General features: G+C 38.5%; 1 protein-coding gene across 1 annotated transcript in view; it reads right to left on the bottom strand.

Annotated features, from left to right (window-relative positions):
• The window catches only part of ESYT2 (extended synaptotagmin-like protein 2), a 167,456-nt gene that overhangs the window by 19,639 nt on the left and 121,690 nt on the right, over positions 1 to 26,127 (bottom strand). Inside the window, exons 16-22 of the mRNA XM_006874434.1 lie at positions 25,108 to 25,257; positions 20,708 to 21,096; positions 18,690 to 18,788; positions 12,544 to 12,675; positions 8,532 to 8,637; positions 5,907 to 5,956; positions 5,765 to 5,796 (exon numbers count right to left, since the gene is read on the bottom strand). Coding sequence (XP_006874496.1) covers positions 5,765 to 5,796; positions 5,907 to 5,956; positions 8,532 to 8,637; positions 12,544 to 12,675; positions 18,690 to 18,788; positions 20,708 to 21,096; positions 25,108 to 25,257 — 958 coding nt within the window. The remainder of the gene's footprint in view (positions 1 to 5,764; positions 5,797 to 5,906; positions 5,957 to 8,531; positions 8,638 to 12,543; positions 12,676 to 18,689; positions 18,789 to 20,707; positions 21,097 to 25,107; positions 25,258 to 26,127) is intronic.

Here is a 26,127-nt window from a genome sequence, read left to right as displayed (position 1 = left end):
ACCCTAGGACCATCAAGAGAGGTATGCACAAATAGAATGCGGGACCTTATCCAGAGAAGCAGCAGTGCCAGAGATGGAGGCAGAGATGGGGGCATGGAGAGGGGGAGCGGCTGAGGACTCTAGATTCATGGACTAAGAAGAGAGGGATTAAGAGCTGGTGGCCAGGAGCAGACTTGTAGAATGTGCCCTTTGGAGTTGTAAATCATTATATATGCCTGAGTGGTTTTTGTTTGTTTGTTTTTTAAAAGCTAAAGTGGATAGAGAGAAATACTGTTAATTGATCGTGGTACATGGCGGGGATTATAATCAATGTAATGAAACAATATGTATGATTTGTTGAATGTAAAACTGATGATATGCCCTGTAAACTTTCATTCAATCCACACTAAAAACCTTAAAAAATAAAATGGAATACACAGTGTCATTGTACCAAAAAGAATTGGTTGATGTTCAGGTATTTCAAGAGGTACAATATAATCAAGAACCAATGGTACTGAAGGAAGAAATCCAAGCAGCACTGAAGTCACTGGCAAAAATCAAGGCTCCAGGAATTGATGGAATACAAATACAAATCTTTCAACAAACTGATGCAGCACTGGAGGCGCTCACTATGTCAAGAAATTTGGAAGACATCTACCGGGTCAATCAATAGGAAGATATCCACATTTGTTCCTATTCTAAAGAAAGGTAACCCAATGGAATGTGGAAATCATCAAACAATATAACATCACATGCAAGTAGAGTTTTGCTAAAGAGACTTAAAACAACAACAACAACAACCAAAAACAGCTGCAACATTACATCGACAGGGAGTTGTCAGAAATCAAGGCAGATTCAAAAGAGGATGTGGAATGCAGGATATCATTACTGAAGTTGGATGGATCTAGGTTGAAAGCAAAGAATACCATCTTTACTTGTGCAAAGATGCTTACTATGTGAAGGCATTTGACTGTATAGATTATAGCAAACTATGAATAACATTGTGAAGAATGGGTATTCCATAACACTTAAGGGTGCTCGTGAAGAACCTGTACATATACCAAGGGGTAGTCATTTGAACAGAACAAGGAAATACAAAATGGTTCAAAATCAGGAAAAGTATGCTTCAGAGTTGTATCTTTTCATCACACTTATTAAATCTGCATGCTGAACAAATAATCTGAGAAAATGGATTTTATGAAGAATGTGGCATCAAGATTGTAGGAAGATTTATTAACCAGTGATACGAAGATACAGTCTTGCTTGCTGAAAGCAAAGAGGGCTTAAAATACTGGTGAAGATCAAAGACAACAGCCTTCAGTATGGATTGCACCTCAATGTAAAGAAAACAAAAATCCTCACCACTGGACCAATAAATAACATCATGAAAGTGGAGAAAAGATTGAAGTTGTCAAAGACTTCAATTTCCTTGGAACCACAATCAATGCTCATGGAAGCAGTAGTCAGGAAATCACATGATGCATTGCATTAAGCAAATCTGTTGCAAACGACCGCTTTAAAGTGTTGAAGAGCAAAGATGTCAGTTTGAAGAGTAAGGTCCACCTGACCCAAGTCATGGTATTTTCAAATATCATATGCATGTTAAAGTTGGACGGAAATAAGGAAGTCTGCACAAGAAATGACGTATTTGAATTATGGTGTTGGCAAAGATTATTGATAGTACCGTTGACTTTCAAAGGAGCTCTGGTAGCGTAGTGGTTACGATTTGGGCTGTGAACCACAAGGCTAGCAGTTCGAAACTACCAGCTGTTCCGCAGGAGAAAGATGAGGCGTTCTCCTCCTGTAAAGATTTACAGCCTCGGAAACCCTGTACAGGGTCGCTATGAGTTGGAACCGACTCCACGGCACATAGCCACCACCACCGTTGACTTTCAGAAGAACAGATTTGTCTTGGAAGAACAGCCGAGTATGCTTCTTAGAAGTGAGAATGGGGGTATTTTGTCTCTTTCTTTGAACAGATTATCAGGAGGGATGAGTCCCTGGAGAAGGACATCATGCTTAGAAAAGTGGAGTGTCAATTAATAAGAGGAAAACCCTCAACAAGGTGGACTGACACAGTGGCAGCAGCAGTGGGATCTGAAGTACCAATCGTGAGGCTGGTGTAGGACCAGGCAGTGTTTCGTTCTATTGTGCATCAAAAAGGGTTGCCATGAATCAGGACCAACTCAACGGCACCTAACAACAACAACAGCATTGGACTGGTAAAAGCAAAGTTGGCAGTTCAAACCCACCAACTGCTCTAGGAAACCCTATACAGGGTTGCTATGAGTCAAAACCAACTCAAAAGCATACCACCCCAACAGCAATAATAACAGTTTCTATTATGATTATTTTTCACAGGAGCTGTTTTCAGAACCTAGAGTTTAGTTAGGCAGAGAAGAGTCAAATGGCAACAGAAGGTGTAATATCAAATGATCTTGTGCAGTTGGTTTCAAAATGAAAGAATTCATAAATAGCAAATGCAAATAGCACAACGTATCGACTTTGTAAGCCATCTGGTCCCACACTAAAAATTTCATTTTAAAAGGTAAAGGCAAAACAAATCACAAGTGATCTAACAGAAAAGTTTTATTGAATAAATACATGCACCATCATGTAAAATTAGTTGAGCAAAAAGGACAGTCTACAACAATAATAAATCCCTCTGCTCTTTTCCATCTGCAGAGAGGGTAGAGCTCACATTGGAATTCAAATAGCAACCATAGTATAAATGCAAAGCTGTATACACACTAATTTGTATTTGGCTTATGTTCTTGAAAAAGAAGGGACAACCTTCTTGATGGAAGTCAGTAAAACAAGTTTTCATGGTATAGAATATAAACTGGTAAATATAGCAAGGCTTCTTTTGTGTTAAATCTGAAACTGGAAAACAACACCCTTATATTTCCATACTTTAAGGCACAGGATAAGCAATTCACATGGGACATGCTAACCCAAACTGCACGTCAGGATTCTCCTCCTAAAATGTGTTTTCCCTCTACTATTTTGGTTAAAAGTAGACAAGCTGAAGTTCCCTTTTATTAGATATACCCATGATGATAAAGTAAGAATGAACATTTTGGAAACAACTCATCATCATCTTCATCATCAGAATGCTAGGAATGGCTTTGGTGGTCATTCTGTAACCTTTCCCCTGTGCAGACAAAAGCTTCCCTTTACATTTTAATCTCATCACAGTCTAGGAGGTGCTTCTGTGAAACATACATCCTTTCCTTTCTTTTAAAGAGAAAGGGGGCAGCTACCAGAAGCCTCTGAATCTGTAAGTGTGGACTTTGTATCCAAGCTGCTTGGTGACAGCTCTCCCACAATTGGACTGATAGTAACAGGCATCAAACAGCACTCCATTGTGCTGCTAAGCTGGGTTTCTTTGTATTTTATACTTTTATTTGTATCTACTTTGCTGAAATAAAGTGCTCGATTAAGTGAAATATGTTTAAGAATGGTTCATGGTATCATGTTTCATGGACCACTGGATAGATTAAGCACGTGACTACAAAACTCAAATGTTTAGGATGTTGGCAAAAATGACTGGTGTGCTGAGATTTGAAATGAGTTTTTCTTCTCTTTTATAGATTATCTGAGAAGCCCTTAAATGTATCTTATTTAAAAACAAAAACAATAAACTTAAAATAATCTAATATCATGGCTAGGCAATTAGATTTAATGTCCTTGCCTATCTTTCTCTAAAATACTAACATATTTTGCATATACATATGTTCATATGTGTATATCAACATATACATAAACCTCCTCCCAGAAGAATCAAGCCTACACACTAGCATTGGAAATGAGTTATAATGAGGCTTTAGGGTTAAGTTTCATTAAATAGTGAACTGTGAGATTACACTGGTCTTTATGGTTACATGAAATGTGTTGTGAAGTTAGATAATCTATTATAAGTAAACCCATGGTTTGAAGTGTAAATTAATTACAAATTAAAAGGAAATGAACACCCATAGGCAGGCCCATGTGTGTAGAAATCGCAATCTGAGGAGAAGTAACAATCCCTGCTAGTCACAGGCACTTTGGTATGTTTGGTCACGTGAGTTATCCACAAGTTGTTTACTTTCATGAAACCAATACAAAGCTGTATCTTCCCAATATATTTATATCTACTTTTAAAATATCTTTCTGGGTTGGGAAGCCATTTTCACCACACAGTTTAGAAGTGACATTGAAAAATCTCTTGGCACAGGTGCATACTTTGTTTATAGGTGTGCATAGCTTATGAGACTGCCTCACCTCACAAGAGGTTTTCGGGACTCAAGTATGTAAAACCTACTTTTAATAATAATCTAATAATTAAAAAAATTATAGAGCAACATCCCAATATTAAGGTCAGTCATGGCATAAAGTGAGAAAACCCAGATAATTTGCTACTTAAAACCAATAGCTGCTTGTGCTGGCAGCTGTTTTGAAACCCTTTGGTCCCGCCGGTGGCCTATGTGTATCAGCAGAAGGGAACCACGTTCCAACTTACATGCCTGATTAAAAACCCAAGTCCCTGCTGGCCAGTTGATTCTGCCGCATAGCAACCCTATAGTTCTGAGCAGAACTGCCTGGAAGGGTTTCCAAAGCTGAAATCTTTACAGAAGCATACTGCCACATCTTTCTCCCATGGAGCGGCTGGGTTTACTTGAACTGCCAACCAGTCAGTCAGCAGCCAAGTGCTTGGGACCATGCCCCATCAGGGTTCCTTTCATGCCCTACAGGTAATGTAAAACTAAGCTCTTCTCATGAAAAGCAGAACTATCGATTTTAACTTAATCTTCCGTTTGCCCATCCCAGTTTGTTTTGTAACCTCCGGAATGACAATGTAGGCGTCTCTTGCTTTATAGGCTGGACAAACACTGAAGATGCACAAAGCTCATGATTGACTATTTCACAACATCCTAACTGCTAACATTCAAGCCTGCTCCGCAGTGCATTTTAGGAAAAGTGTAATTTGTTTATCTGTGCATCATTTCGTGAATAAGTTACACTAAGTAATTTAAAAAAACATAAACATTTCATTTCTAGATAATAAATTCCAGATTAGTACATCATGATTTATGAACCATGACAATTCTCTTAATTTATATTACTCAGTTATAAAACATCTTTCCTTATGTCGTTCAAGTGACATTTCGATAATACATCTTTATATTTATGAATATGTTAACATTTTGAATGTTTTCTTTCATTAGCTGGAATGGGAAAGAAATATGCTAATATTGAATAATCTGTCAGTTTTTCTTTTTAAAAAGAAACAGCACAAAATAGGTTACTGAGAACTTTTTGCTGCAAAGACAAAAATTATTCTTTGTCATTAAGAGCTTCATATATTTTAGAAGAAAATATATATTATTTCCTTGATCCATTTTCTTCTGAATTCAAACTAGCATGAAGACATTATAAAAAATAGAATCTATTTCCATGGCATAGTGTACCTCAGTGATATACAAAACAAGGCTATAATACAGCATATATACACACCTACTTTCTGGTACAAACTACTGACATAATCACTACTAGACTTTACAATAACTGGTGAAACACTACAACACACTAAACATAAAAAATTTAACAGTAATATTGGCCATATTTGCCTAAAATGCCAACCGATGATTTATAAAAGTATTTAGGTATGTAATAACTGAATACATGAAATTATAAAAATAATATCGGTACATCTGTGAGAGGGGTGCATTCAAAGTATACAAAGAGGAGATAAATACAACAAGGAGATACTCTTCATGTCCAAGAATGATCTATGTTCCCATACGCGGTCGGGTACCATCTTCAGTTAGATCATACCTGAGAAAGCATAGGATTACAACAGACATGTGGTTAATTTTGAAAAACAAGTTACTTTAAAAATCTATGAGGTTTTCTGTTTATTGTTTATCTGTGTTCAGTATACTCACCACTGGGTCCAGCCTTTGGCAAGCTCTTCAGATGCTAAAGCAACCAATACCTGTAGGTTAAAAGAAAGACTCAATGATTTGTCAGAGTAGGTTGTAGCAATTCTTTAGTGTCTTTTACTACTTCTTCCAGTTTCTTAATATCTTTTCTCCCCTTATGATTCACCTAAAAACAAAGGTCATTTATATCTAAGAGTGCCTTTCTGTATCTAATAGGCTTAAATCATTATGACGTCTCAATGGAGATAATGTATAGGGATATTGACCTATACACTATGAATGACAGCATAGCTCATTTTGGATTATCTGTACTTGTGCTTCTATTGACAAAAATGGTACCTACAGTTCAAAACTCATCTTCCCTAACTTAACCTTTACATACATTACTAAGAAATATATAATCTTATGCAAAAATTACACATAAATATGGACTGACTAGAACAAAATTCAAAGAAATAAAGTCACCAGTTTGTTATGAAAAAGAATATTATATCAACCTGTTATTCAATTAGAAACTCACGTTTTGATATGATTAGTTAGTCAATAATATATGAAAAAGAATGACAGTAGCTTTAAAATGTACTGATGTCTTAGTTGGCATACAGTTTCCACAGTCCACTAGTTTACAAGTAAGCACTAAACACAGAACAAGATCACCCCTTTCCACTTATGGAACTATACTCTAAAATACCTGCATTTTTTTTCTTTAAACTGTTAAGTAAAGGTTTACAGACAAGATCATCAGTTTTACATTCAACAAATAATATACTTTGTTTCTTCTCAATGATTGCAACCCCATCCCTGGAACAACAGTTTTCCCCACCTTCCCCACCCTTCTCACCATTGTACTTAGGTACATGCTGCTCCTTTGATTTGCAATGATTAGCCATTCCGTCACTCATAATGAGCACATCCTAATAGTGTTGCTGTTTCCCCTATATATCTACCTACTGCTTGGCTGAAAGAGTGCGTTCCTTTCCAGACCTGAAGGGTGGTCAAGGATCACAGTCTCCGATTTCTCCATTCTCTTTCTGACTAATAAGCCTTGTTCTTTTCCCATTTTTGTTTTTTTTAAAAATAATTTTGAGTTTTGTTCCACACATTATACCATTCTGTCCAGGGTGTTCTAATGTGATCCCATTCAGAGCAGTGGAAGTGGTAGCCGGGCATCATCTAGTTCTGGTCTCAGAGGCATAGAGACTGATGTTCACATGTTCCATTTAGTCTGGGGGACTAGTTGATTCCAAGCATCTTCAATTCTCATCACTCTTGTTCCTTCTATACATGGAGAGACCAATAGCTGCATCTTGAGATGGCTGCTCAAGAGCTCGTAATATCCCAGATGTTACTCACCAAAGTAGGATGTCGAACATTGTCTTTGTGGACTAGGTTGTCCCCTGAGACTATGGTCCTGAGTCCCCAGGCTCAGCTACGCATTGCCGTAAGATGTTTGATAATATCTAAAAATTTTTCATCTTTTGCCTGCTGAATACTCCACCGTATTCACATTAGTGTTTGCAGGAAATGTAAATACTCATGTACCAATATCCTCTTTCATATTCTTTTATATCTGTTGTTGTTGTGATGTGCCGTGGAGTTGGTTCCGACTCATAGAGACCCTGCATAGGGTTTCTGAGGCTGTAAGTATTTATGGGAGCAGAAAGCCTCATCTTTCTCCCACAGAACAACCGGTAGTTTCGAACTGCTGACCATGAGATTATTTGTAACCACTATGCTACCAGAGCTCTTTTTTATATCTGTGGGACATATAAATATATACATACATATGTATAAACACATTGTTGTTAAGTGCCATCGAGTTCCGACCCATAGCGACCCTGTATAGGGTTTGTGAGGAGTGGCTGGTGAGCTTGAACCACTGACTTTGCACTTCAAACTGACTATGCAGTCAAGGGCATTAACCCACAGCACCACACCAGGACTCTGAAATCCTATATACACATACCTATCTACATGTAGATGTATGGAGATCTATACACACATTGGATATATACACACATAGACATAGACACACATTCTACTCTTCTTCACATATTGTTGTTCCAAGGTAGTATGTATATCACTATCTTGGGGGTCGTGGTGATGTGCCATGGAGTCGGTTCCAACTCACAGCGACCTGTACAGGGTTACTGAGGCTGTAAATCTTTATGGGAGCAGAAAGCCTCATTTTCTCCCATGGAACAGCTGGTAGTTTTGAACTGCTGACCTTGCGGTTCGCAGCCCGATTCATAACTGCTACGCTACCAGAGCTCACTATCTTAGCCCTTGTATGCTCACTGCCCTGTCTTCATGATACTTCTGCCAACATCCATCTTTTTTTATATTGCCCTCACCTTCTGGTAACGTAGTGGTTACGAATCGGGCTGTGAACCGCAAGGTCAGCAGTTTGAAACTACCAGCTTTTCTGTGGGAGAAAGATGAGGCTTTCTGCTCCCATAAAGATTTACAGCCTCGGAAACCTCGTACAGGGTCACTATGAGTCAGAACCGACTCCACAGCACTTAAAAACAACAACAATCACATGAGTTAGCATAACACCTGCACTTTTGATAAAGTGTTTCATTTTACAGTGCATAGAAACTGACCTAGGATTTTTCAAAAACTTACTTTGCCAAGAAGCCCTTTGTCTTTGGACAAGAAGCCACCACTGTTCTTTACAGCAACATCTAATGTTCTTCTTTGCACTTCTGGTAATGACACACTAAAATCAAAGCTGAAACGGGAAAAAGAAGACCTTGCTTACATTTCTGCACAATTTTGCTATATATTCTTATAATTAAAAAACAGCATTTCAACATTATGAGACCATTCACAAGGATATGTTTATGTTTTGGTATAGCATTGAGTTCTTCTGCTAGGCATTTTATCTGGCATTTCATGAATACTTTTTTTGGTACGTATGAGACTATTCCCAGGGTTATATTTATCTTTTGGTCTAACATTGAATCTTCTGCTAGATATTTTATGAGGCATTTCATGAAGACTTTCTTTTCCAACATAGGAGAAGACTATGGCATCCTGAATATGTTAAAGGTACTGAACTGTTTGTGGGTCACTCCTGATAATTTAAATAGTGGGGACAAGGATGTAAAGTACGGCAGGACATGGAATTCCATATTCACCAACTTGCTCAGGCATTTAAACTGATTCTTATATAGTGTTAATACCTGATTACTACTATGTCCAATTAAAAAAATATATCTGATAGTAGCTTCCCAAAAGGGGAAGAGATCCCTAAAGCACTTTTTAAGGGGTGTAAGTGAGATGTTGCAGACTCTGGCAAACCTGGGGAGCTTTATGCTAAGTAAAGGGGCAACCACTTCTCAGCCCCAGTCATCTGATGTCATGCAGGGATACAGGTAGAAGAACATCCCAAGTGGACACTGAAGCTAGAAACCCAATTTGGATGTGAAGTTTCCATATTTTTAAATACCGTCAGGAACTAATTAAGAACATTCTGTCAAATAAAGTACACCTACATCTAAGACTTGGCCCAGGCTTGCTAGTTTTTCATCTCTGGTTTAAATGAAATGTTCTGCATGAAAATAGGACAAACATAGACATAATATATCCTTTCTCAAAAAAATTTTTCTTTGCAAATACAGTTTTGTCCCCATAAAAAATGTTACATTCTAACATGTTACATATAGATTATTATTATAAATAATAAATGTTATTATAAATGAATGTCAGAAAAGACTCTGAAACTTGCTCCACATAGTAAAGATGACAAAGCAAATGGAAGGAATGATTATAAATAATAAATATATTATTTAAAATAAATGTATTTTAAAATTCTCAATCCTAATTTATAATCCAGTAAATATCAATATGCTAAATCCATACAATTGAAGTTTTTAAAGGTAATTGATAATTTTATCTTTATTTATTCACTATTTCTCTATCAATAGAGTTTTATATCTTAGATTTGTTATGTTTAACACTTCTATATGAAATTCAAATGCTTTTTTTTAATATAAAAAAAGACCAAAACAACAAAAACATGTTTGGTAATATTTGGTGGAATTTTTTCCACTTAAACTTCAAGACTATCTCAAGAATAGATTTGACACATGGAACACTATTAATTACTGAAGACCAGATAAGCTGTGGACACCACACATGAAGAAAACAAGAGGTCATTAAAAAGACAGGAAAGGAAGAAAAGACCACAATGGATATAAGAAAAGACTCTTGACACTTGCTTTGAATGTACAATTGCTGAAGTGGAAGAGAAGAAAGATGAAGTGATTTCAAAAGGCAGTTTGAGAAGACAAAGTAATGTATTATAATGAAATGTGCAAAGACCTGGAGTTAGAAAACCAAAATGGCAGAGCACACTCAGCATTTTTCAAGTCTTGAGATGCAATATGTAATGATCCTCTGGGCAAGATACACAATTAACACTCATGGAAGCAGCAGTAAAGAAATCAGACAATGTATTGCATTAGGCAAATCTTCTGCAAAAGACCTCTTTAAAGCTTCAGGAGCAAAGCTGTCACTTCAGGATTAAGGTGCACCTGCCCCAAGCCATGATATTTTCACTCACCTCATATGCATGTGAAAGTTGAACAATTAATAAAAGAACAATGTAGAATAATCAATTTGAATTATGGTTTTGGCAAAGAATTTTGCAAGTACCATGGACTGTCAGGAGAACAAACAAATCTGTCTAGGAAGATGTACCGCCAGAATGCTCTTTAGGATATGTTTTCTGGACATATTTTGTTGTTTAGAGGGATCAGTCCCTGGAGAAGGACACTATACTTGGTAAATGGTTAGTCAACAAAAAGAGGAAGTCCTCCAACAGGATGGATTGATACAGTGGCAGTAGCAATGGGCTCAACCGTAACAACAACTGTGAGGATGGTACAGGACTGGGCAGTGTTTTGTTCTGTTCTCCATAAAAGGCTGCTGTGAGTTGGAACTAACTCAACACCACCTAACAACAGCACTATGAGCAACATATTGGACACAAGAAACATCAAAAGAAGATAGGAGGAATACACAGAATCACTGTATCAAAAAGAACCGTTAGACATTTAATCATTTTATGTGGTAGCAGATGATCAAGAACTGATGGCACTGAAGGGATTAGCGAAAAACAAGGCTCCAGGAATTGATGGAATATAAATTGAAATGCTTCAACAAGCTGAAGGGATCACAAATCTATAACAACAAATTGGAAGACCTGGCCAACTGATTAGAAAAGATCAATATTGTCCTTATCCCAAAGATAGGTGACCCAACAGAGTGTAGAAATTATTTAACAATATCATTAATATCACATGCTTGTAAAATTTGACTTAAGATAATTCAAAGCTGGTTGTAACAGTACATCCACAGGGAACTGCCAAAAGTTGAAGTCAGGTTCAGAAGAGGATGTGGAATGAGAGAGCACTGCTGACATCAGATGGATCTTGGCTGAAAGTCGACAATACAAGAAAGATGTTTACATGTGTTTTATTGATTATGGACGGCATTTAACAGTGTGGGTTGTAACAAATTATAGATAACATTGTGAAGGATGGGAATGCCAGAACACCTAATCGTGCTCATGCAGAACTTGTACATAGACAAAGAGGCAGCTGTTTGAACAGAAAAAGGAGCTACTGTGTGGTATAAAATCAGGAAAGATGTGCAGGGTTGGACTCTTTACCTTTATTCATTCTGTAAACTGAGCAAACAATCCAAAAAGCTGTATTATATGAAGAAGCATGTGACATCAGGATTAGAGGAAGACTCATTAGTATCCTCTGATATCCAGATGGCACAGCCTTGCTTGCTTCAAGTGAAGAGGACTTGAAGCACTTGCTGATGAAGAACAAACACTACAGTCTTCAGTATAGAGTATACTTCAACATAAAGCGAACAAATAAACAGCATCATGATAAACAGAAAAAAGATTGAAGTTGTCAAGGATTTCATTTTAATTGAATTCACAATCAATGCTCATAGAATCATCAGTCAAGAAATCAAAGAATGTCGTAATGCATTGGGAAAATCTGCTGCAAAAGACCTCTTTAAAGTGTTAAAAAGCAAAGGTGTCACTTTGAAGACTAGAGTGAACCTGGTCTAAGCCATGGTATTTTCAATCGCCTCATATGCATGCAAAAGCTGGACAATAAATAAGGAAGACTGATAAATAATTATTTGGAATTATGGTATTGGTAAAGAATGCTGACTATCCCATGGATTGCCAGATGAATGAGCAAATCTGTCTTGGAAGGCATACAGCCAGAATAGTCCTTAGAAGTATGGATGGTGAGACTCTGTCTCATGTTCTTTGAGCATGTTTTACCAGGATGAACCAGTCACTGGAAAAGGACATCATGCTTGAAGACTCCCAACAAAACGGACTGACATAGTGGTTACAACACTGGGCTCACACACAGAAGGTACGGATGGCACCAGATGACGCAGTGTTTTGTTCTGTTGTGTACGGAGTTGCCATGAATCAGAAATGACTCAATGGCATCTAACAATAACAACAACAACATACTTTCCCACACAGCACTGTTGTAAATGTTTCAGTCATCCAAAGATATTATTAGTCACGTCTTTCTTAATTTGTGAATTCAGACAGTCAGCATCTCTTGACTTGAGTAGAATATCATACCTTTGATCAAACACTGGATTTAATGTTTTCTTTGAAACATGGGTTTTTCTTCTTCCTGACCTCCTCTTGTCTGGTAATAAATACATTCGGACATAGGGATCAGAGCCATCTTCAGAAAAGGCAATAAGATTTCTTATAACAAACAAGAGAATACTAGATATTAGGATTCAGGGGAATCAGAATTAGCATCACATTAAAATTCACTCAATTTTATGTATACCCAAAATGAAAAGAGAGTCCTGGTGTGGTGCTATAGGATAAGCACTGGACTGCTAACTGCTCGGTTTGGTGGTTCAAACCTACCAGCTGTTCCTCGGAACCAAATTGATGGCACTCAAAAATAATAACAAATTGAAAAGCAAAAAAGGTATAAAGACGATATGTTGTTGTTAGGTGCCGTGGAGTCGGTTCCAACTCATAGCAACCCTGTACAGCATTTCTAAGGCTGTAAATCTTTATAGGAGCAGAAAGCCTCATTTTTCTCCCACGGAACAGCTGGTAGTTTTGAACTGCTGACCTTAAGGTTTGTAGCCCGATTCATAACCACTACGCTACAAGAGCTCCTTAGAGGATGATACAGAGGGATTGTTGTTGTTGTTAAGTGCCATCGAGTCGGGTCCGACCCATAGCGACCCTGTACAGGGTTTCCGAGGGTGTAAATCTTTACGGGAGTAGAAAGCCTCATCTTTCTCCCGCGGAGTGGCTGGTAGTTTCGAACTGCTGACCTTAAGGTTCGCAGCCCGATTCGTAACCACTACGCTACCAGAGGGATATGTAGGGATAAAAAAAAAATACTGCTACTCATGGCTCTCTCTCAATCCTTTCTCTTTTACTTTATTCCGAAGTGCTTCCATGTTTTCACTGAGTAAGGAAACATGAGTTGAACTTAAAGCCAAATAAGCAAGCGCTCCGTGAGACAGACTCCTGTGTGAGCCCTTTGCCTAGAGACTGGGATCCTTACTGGCCTGAAGGGAGCACACTCATTCCTCTTCAGGACTTTTCTCAAGCCACTTACTCTCATCCTTGACCCTTTCTTCCCTCAGCTATCTTAAGTCCTTCTCAGATGAGGATCTACCTGCTTTATGATGTTCACACTATTTTCTTCCTATGACAACTTGGATGAATTCAACACAGTCTAATTTTGATTATCGGCAACCATTTAAAATTATTCACTTACTGACTGCAGTGCAGTGAATAACTTCATAGGGCTCTTAACTCCCACTGCTAGGTCTGGGTAAGAGAAGGTAGGAGAAGATGCTGATAGGATGACATGACTCAGTTGTGAATGCTTTAAAGTGTTAACTGTGATAGTAAAAACTTGGAACTCTGCTGTAGGTATAAAACAAGCTGTCTCAGAAGTAGGAAAGGGGATGTCACTATCAATGACCAAGACCAGGAGTGGAGCACCTCCTTAGGCTCTAGACAAACAGCTCTGTGTACTGAACCGCCTCGATTCAGGGACAGAAAGCTGTGATACAGGAGGAGTGGCAGAGGGGCAGAAGCTGCTGAACCACAGGAGCAAAAGCAGGGCACAGAGTGGCGGCCTTCCCAGCCTCCAGAGCAGGAAAGCTGAGTGACTTTGGGCAGAAGGCTTTCTTGCACAGTGGGATGCCTTCAGGCACTTAATTGGGGGAGCTAGAGCAGCGTGCTTTCAGGCTGATGCTTCTGGTGGAGTGGTGGGTCCTGTGGACATTTCTCAGCAGCCCTAAAAGAGCTTGTAACATTGCCTGAGCAGAGCAAAGGCCAGGCCCAAGGGCCCTAGAGAGGCCTGCCAGTGGGGATGGCAGAGGAGAGACTGCCCTGACGGGATCAACTGGGCCCTGAACATTTCTGACCCTGAATTGTAACCTGTTATCTTCCCTAGTGAACCCCATAACTGTGAGTGTGGTGTCTGAGTTGTGTGTGACCACTGCAATGAATTCTTGAACCCAGCTGAGGGAGGGATGGTTGGTATCATTTTTTTTTTACAGTAACTGACTTGGATGTCTAGTTATGGAATTATTTAGTCAGACTCCTATAAAACAGTCTTGTTTCTGTATCTCCCTAGTAGCAAGAACATAAGAGCTCTATTAGTGTAGTGGTTATGAATTAGGCTGCTAACCTCAAGATTAGCAGTTTGAAACTACCAGATGTTCCGCGGGAGAAAGATGAGGCTTTCTGCTCCCATAAAGATTTACAGCCTCGGAAACCCGGTACAGGGTCCTATGAATTGAAACCGACTCCATGGCACATAACCACCACCACCACCACGACCAAGAACATATATGGTGTTCAACACATCTTTACTGAATTTATTCTATGTTTAGTTAGATTTCTCAACTTCACTGAGTTTTCTTTTCCTGTGCTTCCAATGGCTTTTTATAAGCTCCAACATTTATAGTATGCTTTTAACTACTATGAGACAGATAAGTTACATTAAATTTTTTTGCATAAATCCACACTATCATTATTAATAAAAAAAAAACCAATTAAAGAAATACTGTCATTTCATTTTATACTTCAAACCACACCAGCCATCCCTGAACTGATTCTAAGTCATGGCCACACTACGTGTGTCACAGTACAACCGCACATCAAGTTTTCAATGGCTGTGACCTTTTTTTTTTTTTACTTTAAAATGAACTTTATATTTCACTGTACCATGTTATGTACATATTGGGTGTGCTGGATACACTCACTGCTAAGCCACAAATATCAGCTTGGGCTCATGGAGCCAGGGACAACCTTGAAGATACACATGCAGAGATTCCATAGAAAATGGGAGACAACAGAAAAACACACACCAGATCTGCAGAACGAAACTTGGCTTCAAACACACAGGGAACATTTATGACCTTATGTGCTTTCATAATGCACTGAAAAGCCTGCCTTTGGTTGCCCTGGGTGGAAAATTGGGGCCCAATGTGACTGCAGCTGTTACTATCCAAAAGCATGGTTAACAGCCATACATTTTAAGGCTAAAATGGGAGTCAAGCAAAACATGAGTAGAGATCTTTAAACTACCAAATCTCTAACATTAGGAACATCATAGCACAGAGGTCCCTTGGCCCTCAGATCCACAATCTCTGGTGCATGGTCAGTCTTCTGCACACTCAATAGAAAAAGTCAAATCTCAGGTCTGACTAGTTTCACATACTGCCTTTTTCCTTAATTTCAAACCACAAAAGGTATACCCATAATAAAGTGATACATAGTAATTTTGGTGTTAAACCAACCAGTTTTGCAGTTTTACTTTAGTTTAAAACGAATTTGCAGGAGTAAATCATGAAAGGATTCTGTGGCAAAGGGCTGCTATCACACCAAGAAGCTAACATAGATGATGGAACCTTATATGGTAAAATATCACTGACATGCAAAATCCTAGAGTCACTAAATGGAATCCACATAACAGCATACTGTAAGCAAGAACATACACCACCACAAAAGGTATCAACAGATTTAAGCTGTTATTTGTCAAGAGATTCTTTGTGGGGAAAAGCTAGGGGGGGAAAGGCCTTCTAACCATAATCATGTATCAGTAATAATAATTTAAAAAACCTCAAAGAACCTATTAGAAGGGAAGAACACCACCCTTAAAAATGCACATTTCTAATATAAAAGTATTGTGTTCTTCCAAGAACTTAAAACACATACACACGAACCACTGATGTACCGTTACCGTTTAAATTCATATACTACAGTCCAGGTTATAAATTTTGTACAAATAATGGGCCAAATGTGCCATCCAAATACACCTCATTATACTTTGTGTACCAAGTACCTGGGTTTACTAAAAAAAAGGTATTTGCATTTTTAAATTGTTTTAAAACAACAAAAAATTTTACAATAATTAGAATCAATGGCAGCTTTTTAGCCAGATAGTTGACCAATTTGCAAAATATCTAATGTGAGTCATTAACTTTGATTCAGATTCTGATTTATCTTTTCAGGCCTCCAGATTTAAAAGGTGCATTATACTTTCACCTTTTAACAAAAGCTGAACATCCCTATGTGCTTCTTGTATCCAAATTTAAATTTAAATAAACAAGAGCATGTGTGTATATATCCATATATACACATATGAATATAGGTATACCAATGGCTGTGACCTTTTGGAAGCAAAAGGATCGATGTGAATTACAAACCTTTTGAATAATAGTTGGCAATTCAAAGCTCCCCATAGGCACCTCAGAAGACAGGCCTGGCAATCTGCCTGCTAAAGGTCACAGCCTTTCTTGAAAGTCCTATGGAATAGTTCTAATCTACACCTATGGGCTTGCCATGAGTTGGAATTGACTTGATGGCAACTGACAACAGCTGGAACAAGTTGTACTAAATTAGCACACTGTACACAGTGAAAGGTTTTCCTGACTGATGGGACGATGCCTCCATACACTTGGAGGGCCAATGTATGTAAACACACTGGATATACTCTTGTTTTTGAAAGATGAATAGCAGCATACATCATGAGCCTAGAGACTGTTTTTGGAACCTTTGAATTGATAACACAGCCTCGGAAACCCTGTACAGGGTCGCTATGGGTTGGAACCGACTCGACAGCACTAGACAACAACAATCCAAGGAATTTAATCCAAAAAGGTACTTTGACATGAGGGCACTGCAAAAAGTTCGTGAAAATGTTCTATTATATTTCAATTCCATTTTTCCATGAAATGGTTGAAACTCCCTCCTATCAGAATAACAATATACTATGTTCATTATTGTGTTTCACGTATGAGGCAATCTAAAGATCCAACAATAGGAAATGGTGACGTAAGCTGCAGAATAGCAATTTCAATATTACAAAGCAATTAAAATGATTCTGCGTCCAACAGAAAATGTTTATGAAACAAGGTTAAGAAATAAAAAAAGGAATAAACTGCACGGTAGAATTAGAGTAGTAGAAAATACAAGTTTATAGAGAAGGAACAGATGGTGTTACATACATGTACACATCATGGTTCTGTTTTGTTCTGCTGGTAAGGAACTCTGGTGGCACACTGTTGAAGTGTTCAGCTGCTAACTGAAAGGTCATCTGTTTGAACGCACCAGCTAGTCCACAGGAGAACGATAGAGCAATGTGGAAACCCTTGGAATCCCTTTAGTGCAGTTCTACATAGGGACTTGGAGTCAGTCACTATGAGTTGCAATCGACTAGACAGCACAGAACTTACACATCTGTAGGGTATGGAATTATAGGTTCTTTCCTTAAAATCATTTTTATCATTGTTGTATTTAGTTTTTCTTTCTAATAATTGGAGTGATTCATCCTAGTGTTTTAAGTTTTCCTGTTCAGCTTGATCTTCTCACTTGTCTGAGATGCTGATGTCTTTTTTGACAAAGGTGAACATTTTCTATACTTCCTTCTCCAACACCTTGATGCTTTTTAATACATACTTCTGTATGTTTAAAAACCTCAACACAGGCATATTAACAAAGCACAATTCCTTCTTCAGTTTGCATATATCTTTTGTGAGGGAGGGAACCACAAGCTAATGTAAATAAACAAGAGTGATAGTCTTTCCTTAGAATTACACCTCCTTCCCTAAACACAGGAGTCCTGGTGTGGCACTGTGGGCTAATGCACCAGACTGCAAAGCTGTTTGAATTGCAAGGGCAGCAGCTCAAGCTCACCAGCTACTCCTTGAAAACCCTATACAAGGTCGCTATGGGTCAAATCGACTCGATGGTACTTAACAACAACAACCTAAACACAATAAATCCAACCTCCCAAATATAAAAGCATTATCATGTGTACAAAATATATCAATTTTATGCCTTTAGTACATACTCATTGAGAAAGAGTACTTTTTTGTATTCCATATGATACTTACAGAACTGGTAAGTTTACTAAGTACTGATTTATTAGTACCACCTGTACAGGCCATGGCATCCTGGTAGGGTGCTGTAGGTTAAGCCTTGAGCTGCTAACTGCAAAGTCAATGGTTCAAACCCACCAGATGCTCCTCAGACACAGGGTTGCTATAAGTTGAAATCGACTTTGGCAGGACTTAATAACAATGGATACTAAGTTTAATGAAATGTAAGTATATCTTTTATGCTAATGCTAGAAGTGAATGTTTCCATTGAAGCATTTAGTTTTTGCCCTCAGAAAAAAGGAGAGAAGGGATTGTGGCGCTTACACTATGAGGACACATTAGACTTACCTGCAGGAATGCACAACCACAATAAGCTTGTTTCTTTGAGAACTGTGACGTATTGTCAGCTGGATTTGTCCAAGTGGAGACTGTCCCAATGTTGTTCCACTGGGGACACAAAGTATAGAATAGTCAGCTCTCTTTCAGATTCATTTATATAATATGCACAAGTAAAACAATTTTCATTCATTTGGACTCAAAGGATAATGTCTGGAATAAAAATGACCAGTTCAAATGCTTAAATGTCATTTGAAAGTTGATCTTAAATCAACCACTTGAGCACATATTTCACTGAGGGTTCAGTATTACTTAATTATTCATGACTGACAGTTTTTCACGTACAAATGAGACACGCAGGTTTCCTTATTGAAAGCATCAATCAATCAACTCTGCTGTCATTGCCAAGCAATATCTAGCCTGTAACTATCTAAATCTAGCATGTCCTGTCTCAAAAATCTTGTATAAATCACTTGTTTCATTTTCAACTATCTGCTAAGGTCAGCAGTTCAAACACCACCGGCTACTCCATGGGGGAAAGATGAGGCTCTTTTCTTCTGCAATGATTTAGAACCTTGGAAGCCCTACGGAGCAGTTCCACTCCGTCCTGCAGGGAGCTGTGAGTTGGACTTGACTTGCTGGCAGTGGGTGAATTAGTTTGACATCAGTCTCCTTTCACTTGGGTTTTACTGGCTCATGGTCGGAGCAGGAACTTCTAAGACTGGCGAACTAATGATGACTCTGGCTCAGTATTTCTCAAGGTCTTTAGGGTTGCTCCTCAAATGGAGCTCCTAAGGAATTACCTGTTGGAAATTCTATTTTCTTGTGGAGCAAGAGAGACTGTAGGTGGAACTCCGCCCCCACCCCACCCCCAAATAATGGATTTGAGGCAGTATGAAGGAAAAAACCCCTCAAAGAGCTGTACTGAAAGACAGGTCTTATGGACTCACGTTGGTGGCAGGAATGAGATGCCGCTGAAAGGCTCTCTAAGCCGTTTATGCTTTTTCTAACTCTAAGCATAAACATGTTTTCACCTTTGCCTCTATTTCTTTTACTATATTTGTATTACTAAACACACCTCTTATAACAACAAATACGAAGAACTGTTTGAAAGGTCAGCTTTATTCTTTCCACTTAGAGGAAAAAGTTAACATCTGAAGCCCTGTGATAACGGCAGCCTATTTTTTCCTCCTTGGCTCAAGAAAACCATTAACAAACACATCTATGAATCACGGGCCTTAAATAAGAACTCAACACACACATCGCAGGCCAAACAAAAAGCAACTGGGTTGTAGCAAAGGAATGCTGACCAAACATAAAAGAACAAGACCTATTCCTTCTTATACATCAAAAGTCAAACTATCACAAAAATTTTCCTTGTCAACCCTTCAGATTTAGTTTCCTAATAGAGGTTAGGTATACAGTACCTTCACAACTCTGACCCTAACTCCTGTCCTATTTATGCGACCTATTAATCAAATGCAGAGTCCTGGTGTGGTGGCTATACAAGAATCATCTCAAGGTCAGCAGTTCAAATACACCAGCCGCTCCTCAGAAAGCTCAGGCAGGGTCGCTATGAGTAGGAAGAAACTCCACGGACGGCACTTAACAACAACAATTACCCTAATTGTTTTGTAACCTTTAAATTAGTTAAATATTAGGTACTAGAATATGGCAAAGGATACTGGTGGTACATTAGTTAAGCACTCAGCTACTGTCAAAGGTTGGTGGTTCTAACCCACCCATGGCTATGTGGGAAAAAGACTTGGCAATCTGCTCCTGTCAAGATTACAGCCAAGAAAACCTCACGGGAAACTTCTCCTCTGTCACATGTGGCCACAATTATTTGAAATCTACTTGATGGCATATAACAACAGAATATGACAACTTTTATTATTGAAAGTCAAAGATGGGGTGAGGAAAACTTCACTACAACCCTAAAATCTCAAGTTAATTTGAGATTACTTTTCCTTCCTTGTTTAAATAGATGCATACACTAATTTTGTTTTTAAAAATAGTATCTGATTTACTTTTCAAGCTGTCGCAATCTTTGCCGAAGTTCCTGTGTGGCGATTGGCAATGATATATCTGAGGCGATGCTTGGTGTGGGCTCCTTGACTGAAATGTGGCTTGGGGAATAGGCAGAATTGGAGGCCTGGAGGCTGGAAGAGCTTCTGTTGAGATCACGTGGCCACTGAGGGCTGGCATTAGGCAGCTGGTCTTTCTCTCCCATATCAGTCTTATTTCTACCATCAATTATTGGTGTGGATGGAACTGTTTTAACGCCCTCAGTGGCTGGAGATACAGAAATTTGAGATTTGACAGATGTTTTTCTCCCTTCTTTGGAAACTGAGGGTCTTTTCACTTGAGCTGAATGTTGATGACCTGGAGAACTTTCTTGCTTTTCAAGGGAAAGTACCTAGAGGTAGAAATGAACAACAAAAAATTATCATTAGTGATACTGGCAACATCCTGATACTCAAACCGTTCCATTAAGATTTGACAGAAAACTGCTCTTTAAAAATTCAATCTATGTGTTCATCTATTTAATTAAGGTAACATTATGGACTGAACTCTGTGGCCCCCAAAATCTGTTGTAAATCCTAATCCTGATACCTGTGGTTTTAATCCCATTTGGAAATGGGGTTCCTGTTTTGTTAATGAGGCATTAGCTGGTTGCTTGGTGTTGTGACGCAGAGTCAGATCCAACTCATAGCGACCCTGTACAGGGTTTTGGAGGCTATAAATCTTTATGGGAGCAGAAAGCCTTATTTTTCTCCTGCGGAATGGATGGCAGTTTTGAACTGCTCACCTTGAGGTTCGCAGCCTGATTCGTAACCACTACGCTACCAGAGCTCCTTAGTTTGGAGTGTCATAACTCAATAGCTCTTAAAATATAAATAAAAGAGCAGATTAAACAAGCAAGCACATACAGAGAAGATAGATGCCATGCCAAAGAACAGAGGTGGAAAGAGAGTAGACATTAAGGAAGCCGCCTCCTAAACTCTGAGATAATGATGTTATGTATCATAAGCCAGCCACTGGTCGTATTTCTGTTACAGCAGCAGCAGGTAACTAAGACATAATATGTTATTATGGACATTTAGAAAAAGAAAAAGTTTGAATAATCAAAATATCACTTCTGTAATACAAAACAATTCCTGTATAGCCTGGTTTCTGCCATTTGTGTATAGTTAGTTACATAATTGGTGGACATTTTGTTGTTACCTCAATTGTTTATTTTAGTCAGAAGACTAGAATCTTCTATCCACAAAAGTGATCTTCCATCAGGAACCCCTTTGAGATATGATGAAAATCAAGACTATCTGTCATCCAGCAAGAATATTCCTCAAGAGTCTCATAATTAATGTAGGAACAGAAGTTGTAGAGTCAAATAGCTCATACATCTTTTGGACTACTAAAGCCTGTGAACTATTTTCTTCACTCAGTGTTAATGTTGTTGTTAAGTGCTGTTGAGTTGATTCAGTGATCCTGTATAAAGTTTCGGAGGAGTGATTGGTGGGTTTGAACCACCAACCTAGCGGTTAGCAGTCCAGTGCTTATCTTTACAGCACCACACCAGGATTGTTAATAGTTATTTTTAATCTACACATTCCACTGAGCCGAGTCTGTGGTACACAACTCCACTTTTTAGATGATTTGCATGGTTTGAAAATTTTTGGGGCATTTATAAAATAATGTTCCAATAAATAACATTATGTTCACAATTTCTATACATTTTCTTATTATTATCAAAAGTCAGATTTCCATTAAAAGGAATTCTGATTCTAGGAGTCCTATGATTTATGGTTTAGAAATATTGCAGGCCTTTCTGGAAAGGCTATAGAAATATTCCATTTCTTAATAAGGTGTTAAGACCATTTCATTGTTTTCTTTAAAGACTATCACAATTTGTAAAGGGTGGGCTTCCCTTTCAAAAATTTTTTTCAAATAGAAGTTTTATTGGAGAAAAACAGAGCCACTACATACATAGAGAAAAATTTAATTGATAAAAGTACCACTGAAAATCACAATTATTAATTTGAATTTTTCTGGTGAGTTTTAGTATTATCCTGGTGTGGTACTGTAGGATCAGCACTGGACTGTAAATCACAAGGTCAACGTTCAAACCCACCAGCTGCTCCTTGGAAACCCTATACAGGGTCTCCATGAGTCAGAACCGACGCACTTCACAACATTTTGTTTGACAGTTGTGTGTTCAACATTTTCTTAGGTATTTAAAAAAATTAATCATGGTCTATTTTGGAAAAAAGGAACTTTTCTTACTATAAATTCTACTATCTTGTAGAATTTTTATCAAACATGCTTTCCTGAATGGAAACATGCTTTTCTGAAAATTCTGTGACAGAGATAGCAATCTTTTCTGTGCCAAATGATTTTAAAAGGTTGGCCAGACTCATGTGAAAGCACAAATGAATAAATCTGGGCCCGGCTCAAGAGCAATCTGGAGATACAATTTTTGTTACAGAAAGGCAAGTCATAAAGTATTGCTACAAAATCACAGAAACCATTTTTAAACAAAACTACCAAAATGTGAAGCTATTGTTTCTTGACATGCCTTCTATGTAGGTCTAGACACTTCGTTTTCTTTCTTTTTTTATTTTTTTGGTGAATGGAATAAAGGTTAACAGAGCAAATTTAGTTTTCTATCCAACCATTCATATAATTTTGTGTCATTGCAATCCTGCAAAGGAACCCCACACATCCCACGCCTACCCTGTGTTTTCCATTTCCATTCCTCCTGTCTGCCTGCCTGCCTGCCTGCCTTCTAAGCTTTGTCTTTGGGGAAATGCTGCCCTTTTGATCTCAGATGGTTGATTATAGGTCTTGAGACTTCTGAAGGTAGTGTTTCCATTTCTCTAACTTTTCTCCCCACAATTCTGCTCTCTTAGTTTACATCATGTCAAAATGGCAATTTTGTCAACTTCAAGGGACTCAAATTAGGTTTGAGTTTTGGGGACAATGTTTGTTGACTTTTGAGAATAAAAAGAAGCCTAAGGAAGCAAGATCAAGGCCGTAAGGTGGACAGGATAAGGTATCCCAACAAAATTTTCCTAGAACCCTATTACCTGAGAATGAGTACGTGTATTGTGATGGGAAACACTTCCTCGATGCAACTTTCCTGGCCTGTTTTCTCACCAACGCAGTTTTCAATTTTCTTAAAAACTTGGTAACAAACCCCAGTGGTTATCCTGTATCCTTTGAGAAAATCTATCAAGGTCACCCCTTTGGAATCCGATAATCTTCTGACCTGACCTCTCTACCTTGAATTTAACTAGCCCAGAAGATGCTCTTGGAAGCTACTGTCTGAACTGGACCTTGATCCAGAGATCCTATTGGTTAAAGTTCAAGACTCGTTCCAGGTTAGGATTAATTCCATAAAAGTCTTCATTAGCTTCAATCTTGCTTAAAAGACAAATAGAAAGATCAACTCCTTGAGCTAGCTGATCTTTATGCCACACTTCTGACTCTCACCAAGAGGCGAGGTTGCAGAGGCCAAGAAGTTCACTTAAAATTGAAAATACTGAAGCATGTGAGATACCAACTTCAGCAGCTACTGCATCAATCATAATTCTATTCACCAGTGTCTGGACTTCAGCCAGAGTTTCTTCATTCATGGAGGTTGCCAGCATTCCTTCTCTTGGACCAATTTGGCAGTCTTTTCAGCCTTCCTTACACCTGAACCATCTAAATGCTGCTGTTTTATGTGGAGCTGCATTCCTGTAAACTTGCTGCAATACTTCAGTGATTTCGGAAAATGTCCACTTGAGTTTTGTTTAAAAAAATTGTTTCCCCGTGGCACAAAACATGGTGGTCGTGTGTCATGGAGTTGGTTCCGACTCACAGTAACCCTGCATAGGGTTTCCGAGGCTATAACTCTTTATGGGAACAGGAAAGTTTCATCTTTCTCCCACGGCACTGCTGGTAGTTTCAAACTGCTGACTGTGAGATTTGCAGCCTGACTTGTAACCACTATTCTACCAGAGCATCTTGGCACAGAAAGTATTACCCATTTTTTAGAGGCCCCCGAATGACACTAAGGCAAGTGTATTATCGAGAGAACTTGTCTGCAACCATCCACTGATTGCAAAAACACGTCCTGTCTGGTATTAATGTATGTGTGTATTAACTGGAGCCCTAATAGTAATAGTTGGTGACTTATCATATTGTATGTTTTTACCAAGTCTTAAATCATCTTTCATCTGAGCTCTCATAACATTCAGCAGTATTTTCCACTCAAAATAACTTTCCTGGAAACCTGTAACACTACTGCCATCATTTTAATAAAATCACCTGCTACCTGTGAACATGAAGATACTTCAATTTCTGAATCACTACCAACACATACTATTTGTAGCCCATTTCTTCCCCATCCACTACTGTTTTCATCACAACAGACTATAAATACCTTGAGGGCAATCTTCATTTTTATAGTGCTGTTTGGACCTGAATTACTAAGTTGGAATCGTTGGTTCATAGTCATATCATCACTTGCGAGCAGCTGACTCAGAGGAATCTTCAAATTCCCCAGGGAACACTGATGCTGTTCATCCTTGACCTGTGAAAATCAGGACAGAAAAAATACTTAGTTATAAGGCTGAAACTTACAGAAGATGCAGAAAGAATAACAAAATTTGTCTTTCAAAAATATGTCATATTCTTTGAAGCAGTATTTCCATAAATGATTGTTGTTGTTGTTGTTAGGTGCCATCGAGTTGGTACCGACTCATAGCAACCTTATGCACAGTAGAACGAAACACTGCCCAATCCTGGGCCAACCTCACTACTGTTGCCACACTTGAGTCCATCGATGCTGCCACTTGGCCAATCCATCTCATCGGGGGTCTTCCTCTTTTTCTCTGACCCTCCACCTTACCAAACACGATGTCCTTCTCCAGTGACTGGTCCCTCCTGACAATACATCCAAAGTATGATAGATGAAGTTTGGCTATCCTGGCCTCCAAGGAGCACTCTGGCTGCACTTCTTCCAAAATGGATCTATTGGTTCTTTTGGCAGCCCACAGCACTTTCAATATTCTCCTCCAACACCGTAACTCAAAAGCACCAATTCTTCCATGGTCTTCCTCATTCACTGTCTAACTTTCGCATGTATATGAGGTTATTGAAAATACCATGGCTTGGTTTAGGCGCACCTTACTTCTCAAGCTGAAATCTTTGCTCTTCAACACTTTAAAAAGGTTTTGTGCAGCAGATTTGCCTAATGCAATACTCTGTTTGATTTCTTCACTGCTGCTTCCACGAGTGTTGATAGTTGATCCAAGAAAAATGAAGTCCCTGACAACTTCAATCTTTTCTCTGTTGATAAGAATGTTGTTTATTGGTCCAGTGGTGAGGATTTTTGTTTTCTTTACATTGAGATGCAACCCATATTGAAGGCTGTGCTCTTTGATCTTCATCAGCAAATATT

This window comes from Chrysochloris asiatica, unplaced genomic scaffold, assembly GCF_000296735.1.
Source record: "Chrysochloris asiatica unplaced genomic scaffold, ChrAsi1.0 scaffold00277, whole genome shotgun sequence".
Classification (NCBI taxonomy): domain Eukaryota; kingdom Metazoa; phylum Chordata; class Mammalia; order Afrosoricida; family Chrysochloridae; genus Chrysochloris; species Chrysochloris asiatica.
Note: the sequence above shows the minus strand (reverse complement) of the source record. Positions and strands in the feature narration are given on the sequence as shown.